Genomic DNA, 11,935 nt, shown 5'->3' on the forward strand with positions numbered 1-11,935 from the left:
GTTATATTTAGTTATTTTTAAATGTCTTATATTTAGTTTAGTTGTCCAATTCAGTCAACAATTTGATAATATTCATGTGAACTTTATTGAATTGGCCTAAATGCTACCCTTTTGTCACAGTGAATATAATGAAATTGTTAACTGAACTATTGTGCCAATAAAATAGAAAGATTATGTTAGTAAATATTGCAGCTATCATAACAGCAGTTCAAAATTTATAAATGCATATAATGTTGCGAGTTGTCAGGGATTTACCAAAGATATTTTTAAATCATGTATTGTTTCAGATTTTCCAGGTGCTTTAATTTGCACAAATGGTTGATACTTACGCTGAATAGTTCACATTAAATTGTAATTAATAATTTAAGAACACCTATACCGAATACTTGGTATCAATCAATAATAACTAATATTACACACTCCTCATTCCCTTCTGATAGTTAGAAGTGATCAGCGAAACCAAATTCAATAGATAATTTAACGCACAGGGCTCCACAGTGCAATTTACACCTGAAGAAAATTTACCAAAAATTCATAAATGCACAGTAGCAAACAGGACTCTCATTTTCACATTTTCTCTTAGGCCCTCAATTTTCAATCAGTTGTTCGTTTCCAAGTCACAGAGGAGTGTTTGCGCACCAATGTCTGTCATTTCCCTTCATTAATTTCCTTACTAAAGCTTTTAGCATTAATTCCTTCTTTGTGGAGCTTTGAAAATTAGCTATTTCACTTCGTTTAATTTAAGGACATAGCCTCAAATGAAGCGTCACTCTTGGAATTATACATAAAATATTTCACTGAAATAAAAAGATTAGGAATATTGTAGGTGAAGATATCCCTTCAATATTTTTCACCTATGCCTAAAAAACAGAAGTTACAATACCATCTTGCGCATGGTTTGCCACAATTTATGTTAACGTAAAATCCATTCGCCTTCCATAAAGCCGGATTTTCCTCGGAGTCCGTGGTAACCCGCCGGTTACTATAAATAACTAAAATAAATGATATTTCAAATCGGAGTTATATTTAATACATTTTCCCCTAAAATGAATACAATTATGAATGGTATTATTACTATAGTGAAATTATATACATGACAATATATCATAGAAAACGCAAAAAAAAAACCACGACCATTAGATTAAACAGGAAACTAATATTCTTTCAGGGTAAGACCTGTCACTAAAGATAATGTAAATCATAAATTTCTGCCTGTTAAAGTGTAATGTATCACCTTTATTTTAAAAGTTATTCGTGTAAAGTTATCTATTCGATAAGATTATACCGATACAGTAGTTTTGTTATCCACATTTTAAATTTCTTTTAATCTTGCCAGCGGGATATTTGATTCGATAATGATTTTGAGATGAAACCATTGAAGTGTAAAAGTTATAATACAAGCAATGTTTTAAAGTAATGTTTGCTAAATTGCTAAAATTCATATAGAATATTGATATAGAATATATAAATAACATACGATATATAAATTCATATAAAACATATACAATACGCTGCTGCGTAACGTGTATACATACACATACAAAAATTAAATATAAGTAAGATCAATTATATCATTTATAGATTTGGGGGAAATATATCCTTGTCTGTGAAGACGTAAATCTGCCACAGTGATATGAATCATTTTCTTTCTGAATGTAAGATTATTAACTCAGCAATAAACTTAAAGGACATACCACTTCCGAACATTATTTTGGCAATGGAAAAGGTGCACGAATTTTTCAGATTCAAATTGTAAACAAAGTATTTCTGGTGAAAAGTTGATGGTAATAGATTTTTCAAATGACCAGTTGTGCTTAAATAAGGAGGCTGTTTTAAAGTGTATTATTTAACTTATATATATCCGCAATGAGTATGACGGCGATTTGGCGGCTTTATCTTCCTGTATAAAGTTCTACAAGAAAACCGTTAAAAATGAAAGATATTCCACCGGTACAATACTTCACATATTTCGTTTCGTTCGGTTTCTCTTTTTCTGTCCTTTAAGTATATTAGATGTTATATGTCATAGAAGTATCTCCTGTGATGCTTCGCCGCTCTAATATTCTTCGTTATTTTGCATTGTTATATTAATGGCTATTTTCGATTCAGGCATTCGCTGCGTGGTTCGGTTAGAAAGTTATCTGTTCATCATTATGTTGAAAAAAATAGAGATATTCGGCAGGTTTTCCATTGCACTGCGATTAAACAGTGCGTTACTAACAGCCGCATTTATAAACCTGAGAACAGCGCAATTCAGGACATTTTATAGAACCTCTGCAAACATCGGCTTGTGTAACATCATAACACTAGTTCATATTTTGCTGTCGGAATACAGCCAGTCTTTCCATTGGCAGTAACATTTTGTGACCAAGTGCAGCCGAACGCACGGTATATTAAATAGCTAGTTTTGGAAGATAACTACCTATAATTAATTTTGATTCAGCTCGAGAAGGGAACTTTAAAATGCATGTCAATTAACATCGGCATTTATCTATTAGCTTAACTTTATTTAGTTAATCCATGCTAATATTAGGTATGGAAGTGGCAAAGATGAGCCACATAAATTAATAAAAACCTCTAAATAATAATAATTGTTATTTCATTGCAATTTATTTCTATTACAGAGCAAAGAGATACATATTTGAAACGATAATAGCCCCAAACATTTCTATAAACTAGAACATGAAAGGGTTTAGCAAAGAGTTTTTTAAATATACGAAACAGTAACAGAACCGCTCTGACCTACCTTAGTACTTGCGAGTTAATTCCTCAGCTTCCATAGAACCAAAGATCTCTAACCTGACGGTGAACTTAATTTAAAGAGCTTCCTAATCAGGCATATTTTTATGTAGACATCAGCGTGAGAAACTTCGGTTAAAACAAATTAATAAGCATTTTTGAAAAGTATCGTCAAATGCATGAGAAATGTAATGTGTAAACGTTCTCTCCGGACACTTCCTGGGAGTATGGAGGCTTTAGTATTTAGTCCTATACTGCTACTGAATGCTATTTTCTGAAGGGCCCAAGCCTGAGCTACCTCTTGAAGAAGGAGCTTTCATATGTTAGACATTTATATAAGGCTCATAAAAAAAAATGACGTTGGTCTTTGAGGCCTGCTTGGTGGAAGTCACCAAGCAAGGGCCCGAAAAATATTAACGTGTGGATTTTAAGGAATTTTTCACATCTTCTCACCATTATCATAACGCAATGTTGCAAAAGAGTCTATTCAAAAAAATGTTTTTCTCTACCTATTCCATTTAAATAATTTTGAGAGAAATTCATAAATATTGATGAGCATATTTTAAATGCATTTTGAGTGACAAATATGTTTATTTCATAAAGAATGCAACATTAACCACATTAGGATATAAGCCAATTGACAGAATGTGCTACATCAAAACGGGCATTTTAAAAGTTTTATCTTCGATTTAAAGGGAATCCAATCCAAAAACTGTATTGGTAACTTTTCTACGAACATCGGTGAGCACAAAGCGAAAGGGCCACTTTACTTCGGTCTATAGCCTCAGAAATTCATTCCTGTTAATAATCAAACATAAAACGACCCACGTCATAAACAATGTGCGCCTGACCCCTCAGAACTGAACATATTTGATCTGGACCCAGACTGAAAACAAATCAAATATTAATTTGAATCAAATTCCTGAGTTTTATTGATCATTTCCTCCCTCCAGCCGTTCAGCCCTATCACACTTTCATTCAGATCGTTATATTTCCTCAATACAAAAATAATCTCAGAATTTTGAAGCTCTTTAAATGGCTTAGATTGTGTAACACCACAACACAGCGGGCTGACGGGGTCAGCTAGTACCAAACTCCTGCCAGCTCTGCGTTTTACTGAGTTTTCATAAAAATTAAACAAGATATGTCAGGTAAACAGATTACTTGAACACTGATTCTGTGAATGTTAATTCCATATGAAATCCGTGCATTTATCACTCAATATTAACACGGTTACTGCGAGTTTTGTTTGAAATTGTCCGGACCTGGCAGCGTAACTCATAAATCTTTCTTTTTGCTTATCGCAAACAACTGAGATTTCCTTAATGCCAAAACAAACAGCGTCTTCCATGGAGAAATCATACTTGATCTTCCTAATTGAAATGCACTTTGGCCTCATTAACTACTTTAACTTTAATTCCCTCTGCGAAATTAATTCAAAATAAACATAGGCGAAACTCTCTGACTTTCAGATTGCTGCTTGTTCGATTTTGGTGCTTACGAGCAGCCACAAATTGAACTTTCTTTGACATCTGTGGACTTCGAACTGTGGCGATACCAGCAGCGCCAGAACAGAACGGGCTATTTCGTCCGCATTTAGATCGCAAGCATTGCACTGCCTTATCATTCATTCACCTCAGAAACAAGCTTTCACTATTACAAAATAAAGCACTGATCTTCAAACAAATTCTCTTCTCAGTAAAAATATGCTACCAGGCTCTCCGCCTATCAACAAGAAAATGCAACAAACTGTTTGGTTCCTTCACTGGGTTGACAGGAAATGGTCAATCTAAACACGGATTTCATCAGCCTTTAGATACCGAACCGGGTCGATCTTGCCTTTAAATAAAATAAGCTGGGGAACTGTGGATGATCCTTCATTAACTTAACATTTTCTCTGCGTCTGTTTCATATCGTTGAAACTACAAATGTCGGATAAATACACTCCGATAAAGTCCGCGACACTTACAGGCAAAGAACAACAGTGAATATCACAGTAAATGTACAATAGTATGCAATAAAATAGTTGTGGGTATTGTGGTTTAGATTTTCATAATTTATTAGAACTATATTTATACCAATTGTCTATTTTAAGTTACAGCAAAAACGACTTTTTACGCCGGCATTAACGAACGAACTATCAAATACTGTACACGTTCAGTCCATCATGAAAACATTTTTTTTCACAGCATATACAAATTGCTAAAAACTCTAAATTCGGCCCAGACGTGTGCATTTTACAGAAATATACACCTACGTTTTATATTAAAACTAAAAAATTCCAAGTCGTGTTAAATAAACCTATTTCTTATCTTTCCGAAGAAAGAACATTAATGGGTGTCACGTCTTTGTTAACACTTTCATATTTCGAACGCCTTATTCTATCCCGTCCAACAGATAAACTTTACTTTTACAGATCTTAGGAAGGGACAGATCTGTATCCTGTAAACTTCAGTCTATATCTGCGAACGGAGAAGTCTTTTCTTTCCCACTGTGATATATTCCAGAAATATGTGCATTTCAAGTCTACAAAACAAAAGAAATTTACAAGGATTTGCTATAATTCAGCGGGAAGCTCCTGTATTGATTCATATGTACGCAAATTAGTATCCAGAACACTCTACCAAAATACAGCAGATATGAATCAATAGAGCATGGTATTGAAACACAAACAAAGTGAATCATTCACCAGGTCCTACCATACAATAAAGTAGAGCATGACATGGCTGTACCATAATCAGAACTAGAAGAGTTTAGGTGAGACAAACTAGTGACGTGGCTTTGGATAGAAGAAGGACTTCCTGAGGTTTGTCCTAATTCCGATGTCTGACCTGCGCTATTTGCTTGCTGACTTGGGCCGTGAGTTGCGCCATTGGTAGCCACAGAGATTGCGGTAGTCGTAGATTGTTGCTGCTGAGACTGAATGGTGGAGATTGGGGCATTGGCACCTCCTTGGCACGGTTTACCATCTTTAACCAGGACAGGTACAGCTACTCTTCTTGGAGATTGTTGCTGTTGCTGGCAAGTGCTGCTGTCCTGCTGCATGTGTTGCTGCGCTGCTTTGTCTTTCGCTTGTCGCTTCATCTTGTAGCGGTGGTTCTGGAACCAGATCTTCACCTGAGTAGGCGTGAGATGGATCATACTGGCCAAATGTTCCCTTTCAGGAGCTGAGAGGTATTTTTGCTGCTTGAAACGCCTCTCTAACTCATAAACCTGGGCTTGAGAGAAAAGCACTCTGCGTTTTCTCCTAGGCGTACTCTGGAGAGGAGCCATGGGTTTGCCAACGTCTCCAAGAGAACCCAGAGCCCCCATTCCGCCCATGTTCATGCCTGAAGACGGGGCCATGAAGCGGGAAACTAAAGAATGGGAATAAAAGAATAAACTCAGCAAAAAAATCTTTGTAATGAGGTAAGAATACATTTTAAAGCAATGTAGATACACTTACTGCAGCATAAATGTATTTATCAAATATCCAAAATCCAATGAAGGTGCGCTCTAACCCCAACCAATTAAATTAACAGTTAGATTACTTCTTTCTGCAGCGAGTTTAAGTGAAACTGACTTCTAAAATGTATCTATTAGCAAATGATCAGAGATTTTGCTATTTTAAAATAAATCTATTATTACTTTTCAAAAAAAGGTTGAAATTAGGAATTAATTTCAAAGTTTGATGTGTACTTCCGTGGAATAAAATGACGCAACGTATTATATTTGTGCAATTTGTGTAGAAATACTATTGCGGTTTTCAAATAATATTTCTTGCCTTTAAATTAGATATATTAACATATGTAAAATATTTATCAATAAAGAGAACAGTACTGATTCCCTCTGCACTGGCCTAGAATATATTTTTCAATTTAGTTCTTACATTGCTAAATCATGATTTAAATATTTAAATAGTTTAATCTGGGCAGGACGGTGCAGCACCTGAAACACAAATAAACTGCTTTGTGCTGCGAGAAATGATTAAATAACCATGGGCAGGTAACTTGAGTTGTTCATAGATTTACTCCACGAATAAAATCCGAGAATAAAAACTAAGAGCGCAGAAATACAACCGAGTACAAATGTCCCGTGCACATTCTTGCTCTAATCTTCTTGAAAATCAAAACACGCTAAACTTAACATTTAGAAATGGAGGTTTTGAAGATACTGAATTTTGAACGCCATTTTCATTATTTTAACACATTTAGAATACCTGAAATATCTTTACTATTTCGACAGCTTATTATTTAACCGATCGCCTTCACCAGTATGCAGTTATTTCACTTACTGGATGAAAAGCGTGGGTCCGGATTCGTCCCGTACCAGCTTGTCGCACTTGCACTGTTCCTCATGGTATCTTGGTAAGCGGGAAGATCGCCCATGTTGCCAATGTTGCTGTTGCAATAGCCTCCCATAGCAGCATGTGAAAGCTGGGGGACCCCGTGTGACATGTGGTAGGTCGCCGCAGGTACCGACGTATTATGTCCGATAGAATGCTGCTGCATTCCCGGCTGGGAGACCTGTGGCTGTCGGTAAGTTGTCAAGTGAGCTCCGAGGTTACCCGCTGCGTCCATGCCAACTTTCTTGTAGCTCTCCTCGATGGGGCTCAAAATATCTGAAACTGAGAAGGGCGTAGTATGCTTGGGGCTCATCGACATGGTTCAGCAGCGAAGTAGGCAAATTTGCTGAACGGATAAACAGTGTTATGTTAGCGCCGATCTTGTGGACGTACACGTAAGAGAGTGATTGAAGTCCGCCTTAATTGTATTAAGTCGAGGCTATAGACCTGCGAGCGCCTAGCTTTTGTTTGTTGTAGCCAGGCGCCAGGTTTTAGACAGACAGGAGAGGCGGGGCATGAACGCAAACGAGCAAACAATAGAACTTAACATCTTGCTAAGATAATTAGGTAACATGCTGATGGCAACGTAAATACTTTCGAGTTTATCTCGCCAATGTATTTTACTTAATGTGAAATATTAAATAACGGAACATTTGAAGGTGTCCATAGATTCAATACGTTATCTATAAAGGATGTGCAATAAGGTTTCATTTGGTACTATCAGTAGTTGTGTTTACGTGAAGGTCAGTGTTTAACTCTGACTTTTGATATCATTGATAAAGCCATGGGATAATTGCACTTTAAGATTTTTTTTCACTATCGTTGAGTTATATACTTAAGTAATGTAAAAGTGCACTTGCTACTTAGGAATAACTAAATATCTTTAGTCAGAGTGTCAGCATAAATGCTTGTTCGCTTTGTGACTGTGCTCGATATTAATGCACAAGGATCATTTTGCTTCAATTCAGGGGCTCTTATTCAATAGCCAAGAAGTCTTTCAGGAGAAAGAAGGCTCCCGCATGAGTTAACATCGTTCAAGTGTAAACCTCTGCCCTGATTATACTTAACATCTCTTGGAGAGGCGAGATTTCCACAAGATTTGATGTTAGAATTTTATTCTTGAATCCACAAGTTAAAAGACTCTTCCCAGCTTTGAAGTATAGAGTACCATCCATGAATCTAGCGGACTCTTAATATTTATCGTCTAGTTGTGGTGCAAAGTCCACGATTTTGGCCATTTTATTTAAAATAAAGATATGTAACTAAATTATCCTAAAGAAAACTGCTTCTTTAAAAAAATATTTGAACAAGATGTATTTCGGTCATTAAACAAATTATTTTAAAATTGCCTTGCATTCACTTAACCGATATCGTGCGGACCATTCTACCTGCATTATGTATTATTACTCAAGTAGTTTGCTGTTAGACTTGATTTATCTATTTATACTATTACAAGATGCCTTAAAGGTACATTCGTATGTCCCGTGTCCTCTATTCATCGCAGTGTCAATAGTGTCTTCTATCAATCTCCATCTATTGTTAATTGTATTTTATGATAGGTGTGATAAGACCATTTATCACAATCACATTTCCTGAATTGCTACTGCTAACTGTGTTCTTGAACATGCGTGGTTTCATCAATCCATTATTTAAAGCTATGTTTCTTTTGCTTTTTATCTTTTATAATTGTTTACAGTACTTACTTTCGAGCCGAGATATTATAGGATAGGATGAAATGTTGGTCAAAGGTTGAAGATGCATATTTAATACTGCAAGTCCTCAAGTCAGTCAACGATAGAATTCCAGCTTTGGGAAGATAGGTAAATAAAAAATAACAAAACCGGATAAATAACGGATAGTCATTATAATTCTGTATTTAATGTTTAGGCATAATTGTGCATTAGTTTATGATTATTTGATGATTTATAACACGCATTTTATTTCAAATTTGCATTATTTTCAACATGGTGTTAAAACTGGTTCTTCTTGAACAACAATGCGTGTAACAACTTGTAAATAAGTACAGACACAAAGCGAATGTATCTGAATGAGATTTTTTGTGCATGAAATATACGCCTGAACTCACCATTCTCTGAGCAGAGAGCGTCGTTCTCTACTCAGTTTTGGAATTAACCAAAGGAAGATCATATGGAAAGTGGAGTTTCATACAATCCTATTTTGAGAAAGGTGGTCCTTTCTATGGATATGTGAATGCCATGGCGGGGAATGAGGAGATTTTTCAAAAGCTTCTGACCTTGCACAATCCAGACGATAACACTAGAGATAGCATACAAATTGTCAGTCAAACAGTCTCATTTTCAAAGCAAACGGTCACGCCAAAACCAAGGTGTTTCATTCATTGATCTACATGAAATAGACTTCTTCTGAAATTTGATTAGCAATATAAATCTTAGAAATGTAGGATGTTTTACAATCAAAATGACTTTTCTTTTATGAAAACATCATAAATTTCCAATAAAATTTCAGTTTGTCTCCTGGCCCTGTGGGCTCACGTATGCGAATCTTCACAATGTAAAGAAGTATGAATTTTAATATGAATCATGACTGTTTGAAAACTAATCCAGCACTTGCTCAGATATGAAATGTATTAAGTAAATATAATATTCTATTAGCTTCAAAAGAATGAGACTGCATTTTATGTTTCACCTGGCAGTAAGCGATCTGAATAACTGGTCGACACAATGGTCAGCCACACAGAACCGAACCCCTTTAATTGCCTTTTAAGTGTAATTAGTGTTATTATAGTGAAAATCGTAATAGCGATGTAGCAGCGTGTTACGTTAATTTAGTTTTTTTGATAGCTGAAACATACAGTGAGCTGCTGCTAATTGTTTAGATTTGTTTTGCTACGCTCCGGCAAAAAGGATGTTCATTTTTACATTTATCTTCTGTTGTTTTTTTACCCTTTCCAGTCAAAGCCCGATGAACACTGAACGCACCATCTTGAATACGGTTGAAAAGTGCAAAGATTTATTCACCGCTAAGATATTCAATTACATTAAATAAGCATTTTAAATATTTGATATGAAGATTTCTTTTCTAAATTTAACTTAGTTTGTCAATCTATATTTTGTCTTATTCTACATCTGCTTAAATGGGAGTGGTGTAGTTGGGAATGATGGTCGGCTCTGAATCGATGGGCCGAAAAGCCGCTTCCGTGATGTATACATTTTACTAATAAAAATGTTTACTACGAAATTATATTCAAATGCGTAAATATTTTTGTCGTGCTAGAGGGAGTAAACTGGTACAAGTCATAGCGAAAGTCACGAGTAATTCAACTTCTGCATCAAGGTTAAATGGTAAAAATTCACTCCATGGAAAATATTTTGAATAGCTATATTCTGAAAATTTGCAAGCTGTATAAATCTGCCAGTCGGGTTGGGTAGGCTCTGAGAAAGTATCCGGCGTAAATAACCAAGCCTTCGCGTCGGCGTTGGACCCAACTTGAAGTCCAGTAACCATTGGGCAGATTTAACAAGCCAAGTCAGCGTGCACCATTTTTAAACGACGTGCCATGACACAATACATTTTTGATGATACTGTTTGAAAGTATTAAGGCCGTAATTTTATCCGGGGACATTACATTGTGCAAAGTTGCAATCCTACAGTGCATCCTCAATAGGTACAGAGCCCCTGTCTATGTCAGTTAACCTAATGTTCATAACGAATAGAGCAGATATACATGGGACGACAAGAGAAAGTTGTTTTGATTGTAAAACATGCTTGCAATAATTAGACATTCTGTACTTGCTTGATGATTAGCTGTAGAAAGTAATATCAACAAACAGCTGAATTAATTAGCGGAAAGTGAAGCCAATAGAAAATATGTACGACAGCGCAGAGCTGTCCAAATCACAACACGTTTAACTTTACGACGTTGAAATTCCGAAGCAACCAAGCAATAATTAGTAACACTGCAGTAGGTTGAGAGCAAACGAGCTGTGCGTTTGAGAGACTCCATTTGACAACTGAACGCGAACAGCGGCCTCTGTTGATGGATTCTCCTCACAGTTATTCGCCGGCTGGGAGGCGGGGAAAGACACTAGTGTGTGGCCAATTGTTCCCGTTCTCCACATCTCCAGACTTTAACAGGTAACTGTCATTAACATTTCCTTTAGTAACAGAAATGGACGAGACGTTGTTCTCTATTGGAGAACAGAGCAAGATGGAGTTGCGATTTGACAATTAGATTAAATCCACGATTTTTATTTTCTAAACCCGATTCAATCCCAGAACCAAAAGGTACGAATTCAGCTTTATGAAGATTATGGATACGTCACCTATTTATCAAAACTGCAAAGTAATCAACGCACATATACTGCAATTTTCTCGCAAATCATTTACAACTTAGATTGAAAGCAAAATGAAACAAATTATTTTTGTGAAGTGAATGTAAATTATTTTGCATCCAGATGCGAGTCTAAAACAATAACATTTACTATACTATCAGAAATATAGAACTTTGACAACATATAGTTCTAAAGCGCTTGCATGAGCCGAGGGTTTTAGTTACCTCCCGAGATTTGCATACATCTTTCCAATTGCAGTACACATCGAGAGCGGTGAATAAAATATAGAGGTAAAGAGTTGAGAATTGGGAAGTTCTGTTGTATTTTAATGTAAATCTGGTCATGCCTTAACTGGAGTGCTGTATCCTGTCACCACACTTTAGAAAGGATGCAAAGATGACGCAGAAAATGATTTAACAAAATTATCCCAGGGATGATGGATTTCACCTACAAATTTGAACATGAGAATCTGGGCTGTTGACCTTCAAAGAGGGTTGACAGGATATCTGACAGAGGTGTGAAAGCTCATAACTGGTATAGCTAGAGTAAATAGAGGGAT

At 36.0% G+C, this 11,935-nt stretch overlaps 1 protein-coding gene and 1 long non-coding RNA gene across 2 annotated transcripts; one reads left to right on the forward strand and one right to left on the reverse strand.

The window, feature by feature from the left end:
• Window positions 1–2,639: 2,639 nt before the first annotated feature.
• Window positions 2,640–7,511, reverse strand: nkx2.1 (NK2 homeobox 1). The gene is made up of 2 exons (XM_073040002.1): window positions 7,013–7,511; window positions 2,640–6,095 (listed from the first exon to the last, which is right to left on the reverse strand). Exons 1-2 carry the CDS (start codon window positions 7,380–7,382, stop codon window positions 5,425–5,427), a joined length of 1,041 nt encoding a protein of 346 aa, XP_072896103.1. The 5' UTR covers window positions 7,383–7,511; the 3' UTR covers window positions 2,640–5,424.
• On the forward strand, window positions 5,467–10,237 carry LOC140725049 (uncharacterized). The gene is made up of 3 exons (XR_012098246.1): window positions 5,467–5,723; window positions 5,991–6,147; window positions 9,997–10,237. It is a non-coding gene; the product is annotated as an uncharacterized lncRNA (long non-coding RNA).
• Window positions 10,238–11,935: the final 1,698 nt, after the last annotated feature.

The sequence above is a fragment of the Hemitrygon akajei genome, chromosome 3 (genome assembly GCF_048418815.1).
Source record: "Hemitrygon akajei chromosome 3, sHemAka1.3, whole genome shotgun sequence".
Lineage (NCBI taxonomy): Eukaryota > Metazoa > Chordata > Chondrichthyes > Myliobatiformes > Dasyatidae > Hemitrygon > Hemitrygon akajei.